Source organism: Entelurus aequoreus, linkage group LG17 (assembly GCF_033978785.1).
Source record: "Entelurus aequoreus isolate RoL-2023_Sb linkage group LG17, RoL_Eaeq_v1.1, whole genome shotgun sequence".
NCBI lineage: Eukaryota > Metazoa > Chordata > Actinopteri > Syngnathiformes > Syngnathidae > Entelurus > Entelurus aequoreus.
Genome location: NC_084747.1, coordinates 13,035,261 through 13,055,021, shown reverse-complemented (window position 1 = coordinate 13,055,021; position 19,761 = coordinate 13,035,261). Strand labels below are relative to the sequence as shown.

The 19,761-nt window shown below is 39.5% G+C and overlaps 1 protein-coding gene across 3 annotated transcripts in view; it reads right to left on the bottom strand.

Annotated features, from left to right (window-relative positions):
* The window catches only part of LOC133632367 (gastrula zinc finger protein XlCGF57.1-like), a 29,636-nt gene that overhangs the window by 8,264 nt on the left and 1,611 nt on the right, over positions 1 to 19,761 (bottom strand). For 2 of the 3 annotated variants that reach the window (XM_062024751.1, XM_062024753.1), the window contains exons 1-2: positions 6,115 to 6,403; positions 251 to 511 (exon numbers count right to left, since the gene is read on the bottom strand). The exons of the other annotated variant lie outside the window; for it this stretch is intronic. In XM_062024751.1, the coding sequence (XP_061880735.1) occupies positions 251 to 511; positions 6,115 to 6,229 (376 nt within the window). In that variant the 5' untranslated portion in view covers positions 6,230 to 6,403. Of the gene's footprint in view, positions 1 to 250; positions 512 to 6,114; positions 6,404 to 19,761 lie in introns of those variants that run through there. 3 annotated transcript variants of the gene reach the window in all.

Below are 19,761 nucleotides of genomic sequence, written 5' to 3'. Positions count from 1 at the left end.
ATGTATACTGTTGACCAAGCAGATTCACTCACATTTTTAGTAGACTCATAATCAATTAATAAAAGAACCAAACTTCATGAATGTTTTTTGTGACCAACAAGTATGTGCTCCAGTCACTCTATCACAAAAAAATAAGAGTTGTAGAAATGATTGGAAAATCAAGACAGCCATGACATGATGTTCTTTACAAGTGTATGTAAACTTTTGACCACGACTGTATATATACATACATATAAACACATATACTCACGATCTGATAGTGGAGCTAAGAAGTTGTCCACTTGTGGTTTCTCGTCATCATCTTCAGTCTTCACAGAGAGAATACTCAGTGGAAACTTGGTGTAATCAGCTTCCTCTCGTCCTAGAAGACACTCTCCCTCCTGAGTGATGCAGAGTTCCTCCTCTTCCTTTTTAATGCAGGGTGGTTGTGGAGTCTCCTGCTTCAAAGTGGAGCTCCCCCCTGCCAACTGAAGGGAAAGTTCTTCTGGATGACCAATCAGCTGCTGAACATCTGTGGGACACAAACAACACAAACACACTTTACACACCTACATACAGTCGTGGTCAAAAGTGTACATACACTTGTAAAGAACATAATGTCATGGCTGTCTTGAGTTTCCAATCATTTCTACAACTCTAATTTTTCTGTGATAGAGTGATTGGAGCACATACTTGTTGGTCACAAAAAACATTCATAAAGTTTGGTTCTTTTATGAATTTATTATGGGTCTACTGAAAATGTGAGCAAATCTGTTGGGTCAAAAGTATACATACAGCAATGTTAATATTTGCTTACATGTCCCTTGGCAAATTTCACTGCAATAAGGCGCTTTTGGCAGCCATTCACAAGCTTCTGGTTGAGTTTATGACCACTCCTCTTGACAAAATTGCTGCAGTTCAGCTAAATGTGTTGGTTTTCTGACATGGACTTGTTTCTTCAGCATTGTCCACATGTTTAAGTCAGGAGTTTGGGAAGGCCATTCTAAAACCTTCATTCTAGCCTGATTTAGCCATTCCTTTACCACTTTTGACGTGTGTTTGGGGTCATTGTCCTGTTGGAACACCCAACTGCGCCCAACACCCAACCTCCGGGCTGATGATTTTAGCTTGTCCTGAAGAATTGGAGAAAATGTTTTTTTGTGACAAACAAGTACCGTAATTTCCGGACTATAAGCCGCTACTTTTTCCCCTCGTTCTGGTCCCTGCGGCTTATACAAGGGTGCGGCTTATTTACGGCCTGTTCTTCTCCAACACCGACGGAGAGGATTTCGGTGGTTTTAGTACGCAGGAGGAAGACGATGACAAAATGATTAAAGACTGACTTTTCATATACCGGTAGGCTGGTAATTTTGATAACGTACAGACGAGCACTTTGTATTACTTTGCACCGTTGTATTATTTGTACTCTGCACGAATGCTGTTCGCCATGTCAAAGATGTGAAAGTTTGATTGAATGATTGAAAGATTTATTGTTAATAAATGGGACGCTTTGCCTTCCCAAACAGTCATCTCTGTCCCGACAATCCCCTCCGTGGTAGCAGGAACCCCTATATACTACGCTAATTACACATCAAAACCCTGCGGCTTATAGTCAGGTGCGGCTTATATATGGAGCAATCTGTATTTTCCCCTAAATTTAGCTGGTGGGGCTTATAGTCAGGTGCGGCTTATAGTCCGGAAATTACGGTATGTGCTCCAATCACTCTATCACAAAAAAATAAGAGTTGTAGAAATGATTGGAAACTCAAGACAGCCATGACATTATGTTCTTTACAAGTGTATGTAAACTTTTGACCACAACTGTAAGTACTTTTTGAACACATTTAAAAATACAGCCATAATAATGATAACCGTGATCATTTTGGTCCCAATAACTGTGATAAGAAAAGTTCATACCGTGACATCCCTATTTGTTACATAATTGTTTTGATGAATAAATTGATTAAAAAAAAAAACAACATGACTTTTTTTCTTACATTTTCAACTGTTTGCGACATCTCATAATTAAGGTTAATCGGTATAAACAACATGGGCGCAGCCATTTTGGAAGCGTGTGTCAAAGGTTAACCGACAACGAACACAGCCGAAGTGTTCCAAGATTTTCCGGGAGATACACTAGTTGCATCACGGTTTTGGAAGGACGTCAGTGATATAAGTCAAGGCAGCTCTCAAAATGGAGAGTAAGGAACGAATCAAAAAAAGCAAACACAAACAATTACAGGCTGTTGGGAAAAAATGTGGCAAGCTACACAACTTCTTTAGGTAGATTCCTTTCATAGTTTAAATGGAGTGATCAATTAGTTGATTGTTTGCCCTTCAAACGAGTTCTAAACCCGTCAATGTTGTTCATGTGCTGTATCGTGAATGTTTATTTGGATTCGTGGCTGTCAACGTTTGTAAACGTTGAACATAAATCGCTGATGTAAAACAATATTGGAATGAAAGATGCAAGGCATTTTATATATTCATTTATACACAACTTTACTAAAGTGTACTACAAGTTAGGTCGTACACTATATGATACAGTCTATTTCAATTATTTACAGTTGATTGATTGTATATCATATATTTGTGTGGGTGTGTGTATATATGTATATATATTTTTTTATTTTGAGGGAAAGGGGGATAACAACGACATCACATGGAAAAAGATAAGACCTTCTAGAGGAATCTTCTGTGGTCAGATGAAACAAACATTTAGATGTTTGGCCACAGTACCCAGCAATATGTTTGGAGGAGAAAAGGTGAGGCCTTTAATCCCAGGAACACCATCCCTACCGTCAAGCATGGTGGTGGTAGTAGTACTATGCGCTCAGCCTGTTTTGCTGAACTGGTGCTTTACAGAGAGTAAATGAGATAATGAAAAAGGAGGATTACCTCCAAATTCTTCAGGACAAGCTAAAATCATCAGCCCGGAGGTTGGGTCTTGGGCGCAGTTGGGTGTTACAACGGGAGAATGACCCCAAACACACGTCAAAAGTGGTAAAGGAATGGCTAAATCAGGCTAGAATGAAGGTTTTAGAATGGCCTTCCCAAAGTCCTGACTTAAACGTGTGGACAATGCTGAAGAAACAAGTCCATGTCAGAAAACCAACACATTTACTGAACTGCACCAGTTTTGTCAAGAGGAGTGGTCAAACATTCAAGCAGAAGCTTGTGGATGGCTACCAAAAGCGCCTTATTGCAGTGAAACTTGCCAAGGGACATGTAAGCAAATATTAACATTGCTGTATGTATACTTTCGACCCAGCACATGTGCTCACATATTCAGTAGAACCATAATAAATTCATAAAAGAACCAAACTTCATGAATGTTTTTTGTGACCAACAAGTATGTGCTCCAATCATTCTATCACAGAAAAAAAAGAATTGTAGAAATGATTGGAAACTCAAGACATCCATGACATGATGTTCTTTACAAGTGTATGTAAACTTTTGATCGCAATATATATATATATATATATATATATATATATATATATATATATATATATATATATATATATATATATATATATATATATATATATATATATATATATATATATATATATACATATATATATATATATATATATATACATATATATATATATGAACTGAACAATGTTGATACGCAGGCCCACAATTGTAACTCTATATATATATATATATATATATATATATATATATATATATATATATATATATATATATATATATATACATACATACATACATACATACATACATACATACATACATACATACATACATACATACATACATACATACATATATATATACATATACTAAAATATATATATATATATATATATATATATATATATATATATATATATATATATATATATATATATATATATATATATACATACACAAAACCTGTTTCCATATGAGTTGGGAAATTCTGTTATATGTAAATATAAACAGAATACAATGATATGCAAATCCTTGTCAAGCCATATTCAATTGAATGCACTACAAAGACAAGATATTTGATGTTCAAACTCATAAACTTTATTTTTTTTTTGGAAATAATAATTAACTTAGAATTTCATGGCTGCAACACGTGCCAAAGTAGTTGGGAAAGGGCATGTTCACCACTGTGTTACATGGCCTTTCCTTTTAACAACACTCAGTAAACGTTTGGGAACTGAGGAGACACATTTTTGAAGCTTTTCAGGTGGAATTCTTTCCCATTCTTGCTTGATGTACAGCTTAAGTTGTTCAACAGTCCGGGGGTCTCCCTTGTTTGTGTGCTCCATCCTTGTTTGTGAATGACTGAGCATTTCATGGAATCTACTTTTATACCCAATCATGGCACCCACCTGTTCCCAATTTGCCTGTTCACCTGTGGGATGTTCCGAATAAGTGTTTGATGAGCATTCCTCAACTTTATCACTATTTATTGCCACCTTTCCCAACGTCTTTGTCACATGTTGCTGGCATCAAATTCTAAAGTTAATGATTATTTGCAAAAAAAAAAAAAGTTTATCAGTTTGAACATCAAATATGTTGTCTTTGTAGCATATTCAACTGAATATGGGTTGAAAATGATTTGCAAATCATTGTATTCCGTTTATATTTACATCTAACATAATTTCCCAACTCAGATGGAAACAGGTTTTGTGTATGTATATATATATATATATATATATATATATATATATATATATATATATATATATATATATATATATATATATATACATATATATATACATACATATATATATACATATATATATACATATATACATATACATATATATATATATATATATATATATATATATATATATATATATATATATATATATATATATATATATATATATATATATATATATATATATATACTTGCCTTGGTGCCCTAAAATATGAGCCCTCCTTTAGGCAACACTTGCCTTGACGTTGAAAAGTTACAATTGTGGGCCTGCGTATCAACATTGTTGAGTTCAGGAAGGGGTGTTTGAGTGTGTCGAGGATGAATGAGTTGTCACGGACACATTATTTTCCAAACAAAATGTTCCTTCGCCTCACAATGACAAAAATGTACTCATCATCATGTCAATTTCCATGATATTCTGCATTGCAAGATCGGTAGGTTGTGAGTTCATACCACAGATTATAATAATGGGAGCCATTACCTCCCTGTTTGACACTCAGCATCAAGGGTTGGAATTGGGGGTTAAATCACCAAAAAATTATTCCCGGGCGTGGCCACCGCTGCTGCCCACTGCTCCCCTCACCTCCCAGGGGGTGATGGGTCAAATGCAGAGAATAATTTCGCCACACCTAGTGTGTGTGTGACAATCATGGCTACTTTAACTTAACTTGACAGCAGATGACATTTTATGGAGCAATTGTGTGTGCAGTTTGGCTCAGAGGGAAATGACCTGGCCTTGCTTCCATGTTGAGTGATGGAGAAGACGTACTAGCTGGGGCAAATACAAAGTAGCAAACCTGCTGAGATTCCAAACTTCTGGTGGACTCGACGTGCTCTTTTTCAGCTACAAGCTCAGTCATTTGCATGCACGTTGCACGGCCCGTTAAACACTTATTTCTATGACATCTTTAATGATTGTGACAAGTCCAAATGGAAATCAAGATGAATGTTGACAAGACGGAGTTAGAGGATGTGAAGTCCACTCATAAGTCCACCGAGTTCATTGATGGACGTGACCAATGGCTTAGCGTAGTAATGCTAGCTGATGTCTTTATTAGTGTTGTTTGCCAAAATGGAACTCTTTCGTTTGGATTAAAAAAGTCATGATGATGATGAGTCGTTGCATATTCTTCTTCTTCTTTATTACCTCTGCACGTTGATGTAGACATGTGGTCCAGTCTTCTCTTCACATCTCTTACTCTTCCCCAACATCTCTTCTTTCACATCATTATTTGCTTTACACAAGCGCTTGTTTTGCTCTTCCACTTTCTTCATTTGACTTTTGCATTCTTTCATCTCCTCTGATGTGAACTCCACTGCCTTCTTCAAGCTAACAATCATGGCGGCTCTTTCTTTACATTCTTCAACAAGGTCGGCTCATTTCGACTTTAAGGGCTTGAAATTCAAATAGCTTTCAAATGACAAAACTTCAAGTCACTCACCTTCATCTTTCGTCTTGATCTCCGTTGGTGATTTGCTGGAAGTTGGTGGCGCTGATTCTCTTTCATGTTCTCTTTTAGCGGACGTCGCCATCTTAGCATAGCAGTAGTCGTCCATCTTCTATCACGTCTTCAATCTTCACTTCAGACATCGCTCCAAACTCAATGCACGTTTCGTGGCTTTTGGAAATACCAATTGAGATATCTGTTGCTATATTTGCTGTGAATCATATGACTTTAAGATCGTGAATTCGAAAATTATCCGAACAACCATAGCATGAGGTCTTCGTCTTTTTGCTTCGCTTCAAGTACATTTGCGCATGCGCTAGAAGCCAGCCACTTCCGTTTCCTACGCCACAGCAGTTGTTTTTCAAAATAAAGGCATTTTAATCTTGTTTTAAAACAATGGTTTGCAAAAGTATCTAACATCAAATAATCGACAACTACTCTTTCAAAAGAAAAAATATATAAGCACGTGCACGGACTTTTTCGATGGCTGTTGTTCAAACCAGAAAAAGGGCAAACATTTTAAGTGGGGTTACTGATTGGTTATTTTACTCCTGTTTTACGTTGGGTGGAGGGGGAGGAGTCACAGCCCCGCTTTACCGTGTACCTCTTGCTTGGTATACTTGCTCGCCCCGGTATAAACTCTTTGCTTGCCTAACAGAATTACTATTGCGACATCCAGTGGACACATTTAGAACAGCAGTTTCTTTCATAAAAAAAATGCATCTGAATTTTACACTTTGCAAACTCATCTCGCGGGCCGGATTGAACCTGTTATGCCCGAATGTCGAGGGAGGTGGGGGTTGGGTTGTGGGTGTTGGGGGTTAATTGTTCATATGTCTCTGATTTGCACATCAATCAGTCTGAGGAGTAAAAGTTGGCAGTTTGTTATGCAAACAGTTACCCAGCATCACTTATGCATCAACGTCAGTTTTGATACATCTCAACTTTGCAGTGAAAAAGGGTGTAGTGCAGGTTTTTGAGCGTGCACAAACTTGACACATGAGGCCCCAGGTCCCTGGACTGAAGAAGGAGTAACCAAGCACTTGAAGCATCATCTATCTTACTGTTCAGGAAGGTTTCAGGTACAGAGAAGACATGGGGTCATGAGTAGATAAGATTATGCTCCAAAAAATCCAAGTTTGTATGAATACCTCAGATATTTGTGAAAGAAGCAGTGAGGAGGTCCTGGGTAGGGTGGATGTCACCACATATGAGCAACATACCACAAACTAAACAGCTAATTGGTTATTTTCCCTTGTGTGTACTTATGTGTTTTACTGCGTCTGCATTATGTGGGAACCTTTTACAGCACACTGAACAACTAAATGTTTTTTCACCTGTGTGTGTTCTCATGTGTTCAGTCAATTTTCTCTCTACAGAAAAGCTTTTGCCACAAAGTGAAACGTATGTTTTTTCACCTGAGTGTGTTCTCATGTGTTCAATCAAACTGCTCTGAACAGAAAAGCTTTTACCACAAACTGAACACTTAAATGGTCTTAGTCCAGTGTGTGTTCTCAAGTGTTCAGTCAATTTGCTCTTAACAGACAAGCTTTTGCCACAAACTGAACAACTAAATGGTTTTTCACCTGTGTGTGTTCTCATGTGTTGAATCAAAGAGGTATTTTGAGAAATTATTTTGCCACGAACTGAACAATTACATGTTTTTTTCACCTGTGTGTGTTCTCATGTGTTTAGTCAAAGTGCACTTAAAATAATAGTGTTTACCACAAATCGAACAGTTAAATGTTTTTTCACCTGTGTGTATTGTCATGTGTTCAGTCAAAGAGCTATTTTGAGAAAAGCTTTTGCCACAAACTAAACAAATAAATGTTTTTTTCTCCTGCGTGTGTTCTCATGTGTTTAGTCAAAATGCTGTTTCGAGAAAAGCTTTTGCCACAAACTGAGCAGCTCAAACATGTTTCACCTCTCTTCCTTGTAGAGCATTCAGAGTGTTTGTTGTCAGTGTGAGTCCTCATATCACCTTCACAGTCTTTATCGCTGCTCAAAGGTTCTTCAACCTCGTCTTCAGCCTCACTATCTGATAGTGGAGCTAAGAGGTTGTCTACTTGTGGTTTCTCTTCATCATCTGACATCTCATGTACATACATACATTTATTTTAAGTTTTTTTTAAATACATTTTTCAGTGACTTACATGCATTCCAGAGTACTGGAACCCAAATAGAAAACACTCTATAGCCCGCAGACTTTTTTTGGGCTCTGGAAATCACTAAGAATGCCCTCCCGGTAACAGTTAGAGATGCTACCTCAGTAGAAGCATTTAAGTCCCATCTTAAAACTCATATGTATACTCTAGCCTTTAAATAGACCCACCTTTTGGATCAGTTGATCCGCCTTTTCTTTTCTGCTCTGCCCCCTCTCCTTCGTGGAGGGGGAGGGGGTAGGGCACAGGTTCGGTGGCCACGGATGAAGCGCTGGCTGTCCAAAGTCGGGACCCGGGGTGGACCGCTCGTCTGTGCATCGGTTGGGGACGTCTCTGCGCTGCTGACCCGTCTCCGCTCGGGATGGTCTCCTGCTGGCCCCACTATGGACTGGACTCTCACTATTATGTTAGATCCACTATGGACTGGACTCTCACTATTATGTTAGATCCACTATGGACTGGACTCTCACTATTATGTTAGATCCACTATGGACTGGACTCTCACACTATTATGTTAGATCCACTATGGACTGGACTCTCACAATATTATGTTAGATCCACTATGGACTGGACTCTCACACTATTATGTTAGATCCACTATGGACTGGACTCTCACACTATTATGTTATATCCACTATGGACTGGACTCTCACTATTATGTTAGATCCACTATGAACTGGACTCTCACACTATTATGTTAGATCCACTATGGACTGGACTCTCACTATTATGTTATATCCACTATGGACTGGACTCTCACACTATTATGTTAGATCCACTATGGACTGGACTCTCACTATTATGTGAGATCCACTATGGACTGGACTCTCACAATATTATGTTAGATCCACTATGGACTGGACTCTCACAATATTATGTTAGATCCACTATGGACTAGACTCTCACTATTATGTTAGATCTACTATGGACTGGACTCTCACAATATTATGTTAGATCCACTATGGACTAGACTCTCACTATTATGTTAGATCCACTATGGACTGGACTCTCACTATTATGTTAGATCCACTATGGACTGGACTCTCACACTATTATGTTAGATCCACTATGGACTGGACTCTCACTATTATGTTAGATCCACTATGGACTGGACTCTCACACTATTATGTTAGATCCACTATGGACTGGACTCTCACTATTATGTTAGATTCACTATGGACTGGACTCTCACTATTATGTTAGATCCACTATGGACTGGACTCTCACACTATTATGTTAGATCCACTATGGACTGGACTCTCACACTATTATGTTAGATCCACTATGGACTGGACTCTCACTATTATGTTATATCTACTATGGACTGGACTCTCACACTATTATGTTAGATCCACTATGGACTGGACTCTCACACTATTATGTTAGATCCACTATGGACTGGACTCTCACTATTATGTTATATCCACTATGGACTGGACTCTCACACTATTATGTTAGATCCACTATGGACTGGACTCTCACTATTATGTTAGATTCACTATGGACTGGACTCTCACTATTATGTTAGATCCACTATGGACTGGACTCTCACACTATTATGTTAGATCCACTATGGACTGGACTCTCACACTATTATGTTAGATCCACTATGGACTGGACTCTCACTATTATGTTATATCTACTATGGACTGGACTCTCACACTATTATGTTAGATCCACTATGGACTGGACTCTCACACTATTATGTTAGATCCACTATGGACTGGACTCTCACTATTATGTTAGATCCACTATGGACTGGACTCTCACAATATTATGTGAGATCCACTATGGACTGGACTCTCACAATATTATGTTAGATCCACTATGGACTGGACTCTCACAATATTATGTTAGATCCACTATGGACTAGACTCTCACTATTATGTTAGATCTACTATGGACTGGACTCTCACAATATTATGTTAGATCCACTATGGACTAGACTCTCACTATTATGTTAGATCCACTATGGACTGGACTCTCACTATTATGTTAGATCCACTATGGACTGGACTCTCACACTATTATGTTAGACCCACTATGGACTGGACTCTCACTATTATGTTAGATCCACTATGGACTGGACTCTCACACTATTATGTTAGATCCACTATGGACTGGACACTCACTATTATGTTAGATTCACTATGGACTGGACTCTCACTATTATGTTAGATCCACTATGGACTGGACTCTCACACTATTATGTTAGATCCACTATGGACTAGACTCTCACTATTATGTTATATCTACTATGGACTGGACTCACAACATTATGTTAGATCCACTATGGACTAGACTCTCACTATTATGTTAGATCCACTATGGACTGGACTCTCACTATTATGTTAGATCCACTATGGACTGGACTCCCACTATTATGTTAGATCCACTATGGACTGGACTCTCACACTATTATGTTAGATCCACTATGGACTGGACTCTCACACTATTATGTTAGATCCACTATGGACTGGACTCTCACACTATTATGTTAGATCCACTATGGACTGGACTCTCACTATTATGTTATATCCACTATGGACTGGAATCTCACAATATTATGTTAGATCCACTATGGACTGGACTCTCACAATATTATGTTAGATCCACTATGGACTGGACTCTCACACTATTATGTTAGATCCACTATGGACTGGACTCTCACACTATTATGTTAGATCCACTATGGACTGGACTCTCACAATATTATGTTAGATCCACTATGGACTGGACTCTCACACTATTATGTTAGATCCACTATGGACTGGACTCTCACACTATTATGTTATATCCACTATGGACTGGACTCTCACTATTATGTTAGATCCACTATGAACTGGACTCTCACACTATTATGTTAGATCCACTATGGACTGGACTCTCACTATTATGTTAGATCCACTATGGACTGGACTCCCACTATTATGTTAGATCCACTATGGACTGGACTCTCACACTATTATGTTAGATCCACTATGGACTGGACTCTCACACTATTATGTTAGATCCACTATGGACTGGACTCTCACAATATTATGTTAGATCCACTATGGACTGGACTCTCACAACATTATGTTAGATCCACTATGGACTGGACTCTCACTATTATGTTAGATCCACTATGGACTGGACTCTCACTATTATGTTAGATCCACTATGGACTGGACTCTCACACTATTATGTTAGATCCACTATGGACTGGACTCTCACTATTATGTTATATCCACTATGGACTGGAATCTCACAATATTATGTTAGATCCACTATGGACTGGACTCTCACAATGTTATGTTAGATCCACTATGGACTAGACTCTCACTATTATGTTAGATCTACTATGGACTGGACTCTCACAATATTATGTTAGATCCACTATGGACTGGACTCTCACAATATTATGTTAGATCCACTATGGACTAGACTCTCACTATTATGTTAGATCCACTATGGACTGGACTCTCACTATTATGTTGGATCCACTATAGACTGGACTATATATATATATATGTATATATATATACATATATATATATATGTATATACAGCCCGGAAAGACGGCAACGGGGCAGGGAGGGGTAGCATCCCAAGCTGCAGCCATACAGCGCTACGAAAAACCCTGAAAATACATAAGACAAAGATAGGCTGCCTAGGGAAACCCGTGGTGCAACGCACAGTGCCAGTACCCTGTACGGCACCCGATGAGACGGAGGAGGATCCAGGCTCGGACACTCCCCACAGTGCACAGAACCTCCAAGCACCACCGGCGCAGCCCCAGGGCAGACCGTCGGAGGGGGGACGCGTGGCGTAGAGCGCTACCTGGACACAAGTCGAGGGACTGATCACCCTCGGCTGGGTCGCTCGGGAGAGGGTGTTTGATTAAGACCCGAAACACCCCATGACCCCGGGAGAATCACTGATGATGTGTCCAGGTTGCACCATAAGGTGTATTATTATAAACTGATATACATATATATATATGGACTATGTATATATATATATATATATATATATATATATATATATATATATATATATATATATATATATATATATATATATATATATATACAGTATATGTATATATATATCCACAATATTATGCTAGATCCACTCGACGTCCATTGCACCGGTCGCCCTAGGGGGGAGGTCCCCACATCTGTGGTCCTCTCCAAGGTTTCTCGTCATCCCGTTGGGTTGAGTTTTTCCTTGCCCTGATGTGGAATCTGAGCCGAGGATGTCCTTGTGGCTTGTGCAGCCCTTTGAGACACTCGTGATTTAGGACTTTATAAGTAAACATTGATTGATTGATTGATTGAAACACTTGTCGTCTCATGCTGCTTCCTTAATTCCCTCACATATTAATTGTCCCCCCCAACAACGTGATCATACCGGAAACAAAAATATGTTCCCCACTCAATTGACATGGGTTTGTAACAAAAATAAAGTTAATATAAACTTGCATGAATTAACCCAAGAAAATATCTTTTTAATCACATTATGTGTACAATATGAACTTATCTTTATGCATTGTATTTATTTATTCTCACCAACTACATTATATATCAAATATACATGTTGCTTCTGTCAGCAGCTACACTGACATTGATGTGTCTCTGAGAACTGAACACATTTTTATAACTTATAACAAAATGTGTTTATACAGTAACCTGCTCACATGAGTCACATTACAGCAGGGGTGTCAAACTCATTTTAGCTCAGGGGCCGCATGGAGGAAAATCTATTTCCACGTGGGCGGGACGGGTAAAATCATGGCATGACAACTTAGAAATACGACTACGACAATTTCAGATTATTTTCTTTGTTTTACTTTGGCCCAAAATAGAACAAGCACATTCTGAAAATGTACATATCACAAATAATCCTCTTGACAAAACACTTCAAGTTAGTTAAACATTTAGAGGGGAAAAAATGGTGCATTTTCAAAAACACCTTGAAGAACACAATGAATTTAGACAATCTCAATGTTTCTAAAAAGCAATTCAACTTTAAGTCACAACCCATCTAGGCTTGAACAAAAAAATATAAAGCATGAATAAAAACTATTCTATGTATCAACTACCTCATTTGTCATTTCCACATATTAATCCTGTTCTAACTCAACAAACCATACACACTGAGGTAAAAACTATTCAAGAGTGTTGAGTTACTTCCTGTCTTCTAGACATAATGTGTATTGATAGAAAAATAAAAGCAGTGCAATGTGTGAACAATTTCAACAAAGCACAAATAAAAAGTTAAAAGACTGACAGTATTGCAGTAAATCACACACTGTTCACTTTCTTTACATTTGCACAGAAGACAATCATTTTCACAGAACTATATCAGTGTGCAGTGTCTCATGCTGCATTTTAATTATGTCAGTTTTGATACACTTCAACTTTGCAGTGAAAAAGGGTGTAGTGCAGGTTTTTGAGCGTGTGCAAACTTGACACATGAGGCCCCAGGTCCCTGGACTGAAGAAGGAGTAACCAAGCACTTGAAGCATCATCTATCTTACTGTTCAGGAAGGTTTCAGATACAAAGAAGACATGGGGTCATGAGTGGATAAGATTATGCTCCAAATAATCCAAGTTTGTATGAATACCTCAGATATTTGTGAAAGAAGCAGTGAGGAGGTCCTGGGTAGGGTGGATGTCACCACATATGAGCAACATACCACAAACTAAAGAGCTTATTGGCTATTTTCCCTTGGGTGTTTTTATGTGTTTCACTGCGTCTGCATTATGTGAGAACCTTTTTCAGCACACTTAACATTTAAATGGTTTTCCTCCAGCGTGTGTTCTCATGTGTCGACACAAAGAGCTGTTATAAAAAAAGCTTGTACCACAAACTGAACAACGAAATGGTTTTAGTCCAGTGTGTGTTTTCATGTGGTCAGTCAATTTTCTCTTAACAGAAAAGCTTTTGTCACAAACTGAACAACTAAATGGTTTTTCACCTGTGTGTGTTCTCATGTGTTCAATTAAAGTGCTCTTAACAGAATAGCTTTTGCCACAAACTGAACAACTAAATGGTTTTTCACCTGTGTGTGTTCTCATGTGTTGAGTCAAATTGATATTTTGAGAAAAGCTGTAGCCACAAACTGAACAATTAAATGGTTTTTCACCTGTATGTGTTCTCATGTGTTGAGTCAAATGGCTATTTTGAGAAAAGCTGTAGCCACAAACTGAACAATTAAATGGTTTTTCACCTGTGTGTGTTCTCATGTGTTGAGTCAAATTGATATTTCGAGAAAAGCTTTTGCCACAAACTGAACAACTAAATGGTTTTTCACCTGTGTGTGATTTCATGTGTTTAGTCAAAATGCTCTGTAAAGAATAGTTTTTATCACAAATCGAACAGTTAAATGTTTTTTCACCTGTGTTTGTTGTCATGTGTTCAATAAAATGGCTCTTTTTAGTAAAACTTTCAACACAAACTGAACGGCTCAAACATGTTTTACCTCTCTTCTTTGTAGAGCATTCAGAGTGTTTGTTGTCAGTGTGAGTCCTCATATCACCTTCACAGTCTGTATCGCTGCTCAAAGGTTCTTCAACCTCGTCTTCAGCCTCACTATCTGATAGTGGAGCTAAGAGGTTGTCTACTTGTGGTTTCTCTTCATCATCTTCAGTCTTCACAGAGAGAATACTCAGTGGAAACTTGGTGTAATCAGCTTCCTCTCGTCCTAGAAGACACTCTCCCTCCTGAGTGATGCAGAGTTCCTCCTCTTCCTTTTTAATGCAGGGTGGTTGTGGAGTCTCCTGCTTCAAAGTGGAGCTCCCCTCTAACTGAGGGGAAACTTCTTGTGGATCACCGATCAGCTGCTGGACGTCTGCAAGACACAAACAACAAAAACACACTTTCTTCTATGTACTGTATGTGTGTGTAGTAGGGTTGTACAGTATACTGCTACTAATAAAGTATTGTGGCTTCCAAACTAACAATAATTTATGGTATTTATTTTTTTAAATATTTTTTCTTGTCATAAAAAAATACAATAAGTAGTTGTTTTTACAGTTTTTAGTGACTTTGTAAAAATGGCAGTAAAACTCCACGTCACAATATTGCAATAGACTATTGTATCGTGACTCAAGTACCGTGATACAGTTTATCATGAAGTCCTTTACAATACCTCGTCTAGGGCTGGACAATTATGGCAAAACATAATAATCACAACTATTTTGACTGATTTTGTAATCACGATAAATAACAAAATTATTTATTAATTTGAAAACGTAAACACAGTACCAACAAAACTAAATTTTAATTATAATATAAAAGAACAACCAGATATACATTAGTCACAAATAAATAACATACAATAACAATCATAGTAACAATAAATTAAAATGACTATAGCAATATGACAAACAAATCAAATTCAAGTTTTCTGTTTACATTTTTCTGAATTCCGTTTCTTACCTCTCACACTTATTTTACCACAATAGTTTGTTTGCTTTTCGTGTCATAAATAACATTATCTAAAATCAATCAACCAATCAATTAAAGCAGAAAGTGTGAGTTTTGGGAAAACTTGAGGCTGCAAAATAAAGAAAGCCTCTCAAGTTGCGACTGCTTTCCTGTTTGTACATTGATCTTACATCGTGATGCCGTTCACAACAACACAAGAAGGGTTTTGTGGTGTATGGATTGTTCTTGCTAGCTTTAGCTTCATAGTTTATTCGCTGTTTCAAGTGGCCGTCCCCACATTGTTTAGTTCAGGACAGGGTGGTTGAGTGTTTCACAAACAAATCTTTCTTCTCCTCACAATGACAATATTTCACTCACATTTATGCCAATTTCCGTGAAATTCTGCATTTACAAGCAGATTCTGTTTTAGTTGCCAATTCCGAAGTTACGTTAAAGCGAAAATCATGTGGTCTTACTTTTTTGTTGAGTTCAGTGATTACTGATTAGACATACTAGCACTGTGTCAAATAAAAAGTAGCACATTCTAGTAGACAATGTAATAGAGTGATCTAAGTTGTTTGTTGCCATCTCCCGGTGAATGTTGGATATAGTGTTCTGTGGTTACTTTTTGGTTGGCCAACTATTTACGTTGTATTGCGCTACTTGACGGCAAGTGTGTGAGTTTGTTCTGAAGTCTGAAGGAAAGAGACGTAACTTCATCACCTCGCCTGGTTATTGACTCCAACCCAGAATATTACAAATGGCGACGATGATTTAAAAGAAGCCCACTGCGTGAAGGGATTTTATTGGAGGGCCGTGCACTGGTCGTAGGTAAGGCTGACGAGTAGCCTACTTTGTGGAGGAACCGGGCACGTGTTGGACTAGCAGTAGCACCGGATGCTAACATGGCTCTGACAAAAGGGATGATGTTCGAAACCGGTTCTCCCGATGCTTCGATGATAAAAGAACCAATTCCATGGATTTGAATCCCTTTTTGAGAACTGGTTCCCGTTATCGAAGCCACTATACTGTATATTTGCGACCATAGGGCATTGCCAAGTACTTTAGGATATGTTGTGCTGACGAGGGCGCTATGTGGACATTACAAGCCGGCACCTGTTGTGATAGCGGAGCGTTTTTGCTTTCAGAAACGTAATCAGAAAGAAGGAGAAGCTGTTTCTGACTACACTACAGGGGACAGCGTGGCCAAGTTGGGAGAGTGGCTGTGCCAGCAATCTGAGGGTTACTGGTTCAATCCCCACCTTCTACCATCCTAGTCACGTCCGTTGTGTCCTTGAGCAAGACACTTCACCCTTGCTCCTGATGGGTCATGGTTAGGGCCTTGCATGGCAGCTCCCGCCATCAGTGTGTGCATGTGTGTGTGAATGGGTGAATGTGGAAATAGTGTCAAAGCGCTTTGAGTTCCTTAAAAGAGGTAGAAAAGCGCTACACAAGTACAACCCATTTACCTGCTTTGAGGCAGTTGTCAGCCACCTGCAATTTTGGACAATATTTGGACAATGCCATGAGAGATCGTTTTGTGAGTGGATTACGTTCTGATGCAGTGCAAGGCGGGCTGTTGTCTGAAAGGGACCTGACCTTTCCCCGTGCCTGTGAAATTGCAGTCTCAATGGAGCTTGCTTCCAAAAATACAATGGAGTTCTCTGGACACAGTGGACCTCACCAGGTAAATGCCCTGTTAGGTGTTAATAATTTTTCTGAGAAGGGGAGGAAAGGACAGTTCAGATGGAAAAATAATAATCAATCAATCAATCAATGTTTATTTATATAGCCCTAAATCACAAGTGTCTCAAAGGGCTGCACAAGCCACAGCGACATCCTCGGTACAGAGCCCACATACGAGCAAGGAAAACTCACCCCAGTGGGACGTCGATGTGAATGACTATGAGAAACCTTGGAGAGAACCGCATATGTGGGTAAGCCCCCCCTCTAGGGGAGACCGAAAGCAATGGATGTCGAGTGGGTTTGACATAATATTGTGAAAGTCCAGTCCACAGTGGATCCAACACATCAGCGAGAGTCCAGTCTATAGTGGGGCCAGCAGGGAACCAACCCGAGCGGAGACGGGTCAGCAGCGTAGAGATGTCCCCAACCGATGCACAGGTTAGCGGTCCACCCCGGGTCCCGACTCTGGACAGCCAGCACTTCATCTGTGGCCACCGGACCTGTGCAACTCCCTCTCCATAAGGGAGAGGAGAGCAGATCAGAAAAGAAAAGAAACGGCAGATCAACTGGTCTAAAAAGGGAGTGAATTTAAATGCTAGAGTATACAAATGAGTTTTAAGATGAGACTTAAATGCTTCTACTGAGGTAGCATCTCTAACTTTTACCGGGAGAAAACGCTCTATAGCCCGCAGACTTTTTTTGGGCTCTGGGAATCACTAATAAGCCGGAGTTCTTTGAACGCAGATTTCTTGCCGGGACATATGGTACAATACAATCGGCAAGATAGGCAAAGGAACAAAGCAAAGGAACAGAAAGGAGGCAAAAGAGACACAGGGGGGCTGCAAACATGATACAGATCAGCTCCCTCCATCAGTGTGTGAATGTGTGTGTGAATGGGTTAATGTGGAAATACTGTCAAAGCGCTTTGAGTACCTTGAAGGTAGAAAAGCGCTATACAAGTATAACCCATTTATCATTATTTACAGATGTGGTGGCAAGCACTCAGCACATGACTGCAGATTTAAAAAGGAAAAGTGTCATGCTTGCTTCAAAATTGGACACATTGCCCGTGCATGCAGGAAGACTAAAGACCAATCTTCAACTCAGTATGTTGAAACTGAAGGGAGTGCATTCAAAAGTGGTGATGAGGCAGAACGTTTTGGATTGTACGCAGTTGACTCTACCCCCAACTGGGAAAAAGGCTACACAGTGGATCTTGGACTGGGAAACAAGGGCACCACAATGTTACTGGACACGGGTTCAGCAGTGTCAGTGGTTTCTGACAGCTTTTACCAGGCAAACCTCACTCAATTTCCCTTGAAACCAGTTTGCAAGTTAAAGTTGAAATCATACTCAGGCCAAAGGATTGCTGTTCGAGGGTACATCATGTTGCCAGTACAGTACGAGGACCAGCAAGTGACACTTCCACTGGTCATTGTACAGGGAAGCAGACCTGCCCTGATTGGCCGCAACTGGCAAAAAAAGCTACGGCTGAACTGGAAACACATTTTCACGGTACACAAGGTGCAGACAAGGACGCATTGTAACACAGGAGTACAAGAGGTGATAGAGAGACATCAGGCAGTGTTCTCAGAGGGCCAAGGCTGTATCACAGGGTTCAAAGCTAAAATCCGCACCAAGCCTGATACCACGCCAATTTTCTGCAAGGCTCGCCCAGTTCCTTACGCACTAAAGGAAGCTGTAGAGAAAGAGCTGCGCAGTCTGTTTGCTTCGTATGGACTGCCAGAAGAACTCGTTTTAGACAACGGCCCACAGCTGGTGGCTAAAGAGTTTACTCAGTTCCTGGAGAGTAATAGAATTAAACACACTGCTGTTCCAGCCTACCACCCAGCATCAAATGGAGCAGCAGAGAGATCAGTTCAAATCCTGAAACGGGCTCTGAGGAAGAATGTGCTGGAAGCAGACAGCAAGTCTTCCTTGCCACTCGGTCACAGACTTGCAAATTTCCTCCTCATGTACTGCAGCACACCCCACACAGTGACGGGACGTACTCCAGCCGAGTTATTCCTGAAATGCCGGTTGAGAACACGTTTCAGTTTGCTCAAGCCGGAGCTTGCCAGACAGATCGAAGGAAAACAAGCAGCGCAGAAGCATCATCATGAAAAAATGGCTCCCCCTGTTCGCTTTTTCCTGGAGGAAGAGGTGGTTCGCATCAGAAATTTCATGGGCGGAGTGGAAAAATGGATTCAGGCAAAAATACTGAAAAGACTGGGAACTGTCACTTACCTGATCCAAGAGGGACAGAGACAGGGCACAGTGCATGTGGATCCCATGTTAACATGGAGAGAGAACATGGAGAGACTGCCAGATGCAGAAAATGTGCCATCAGTACAACTGGACAGTGCTGGTTCAGTTC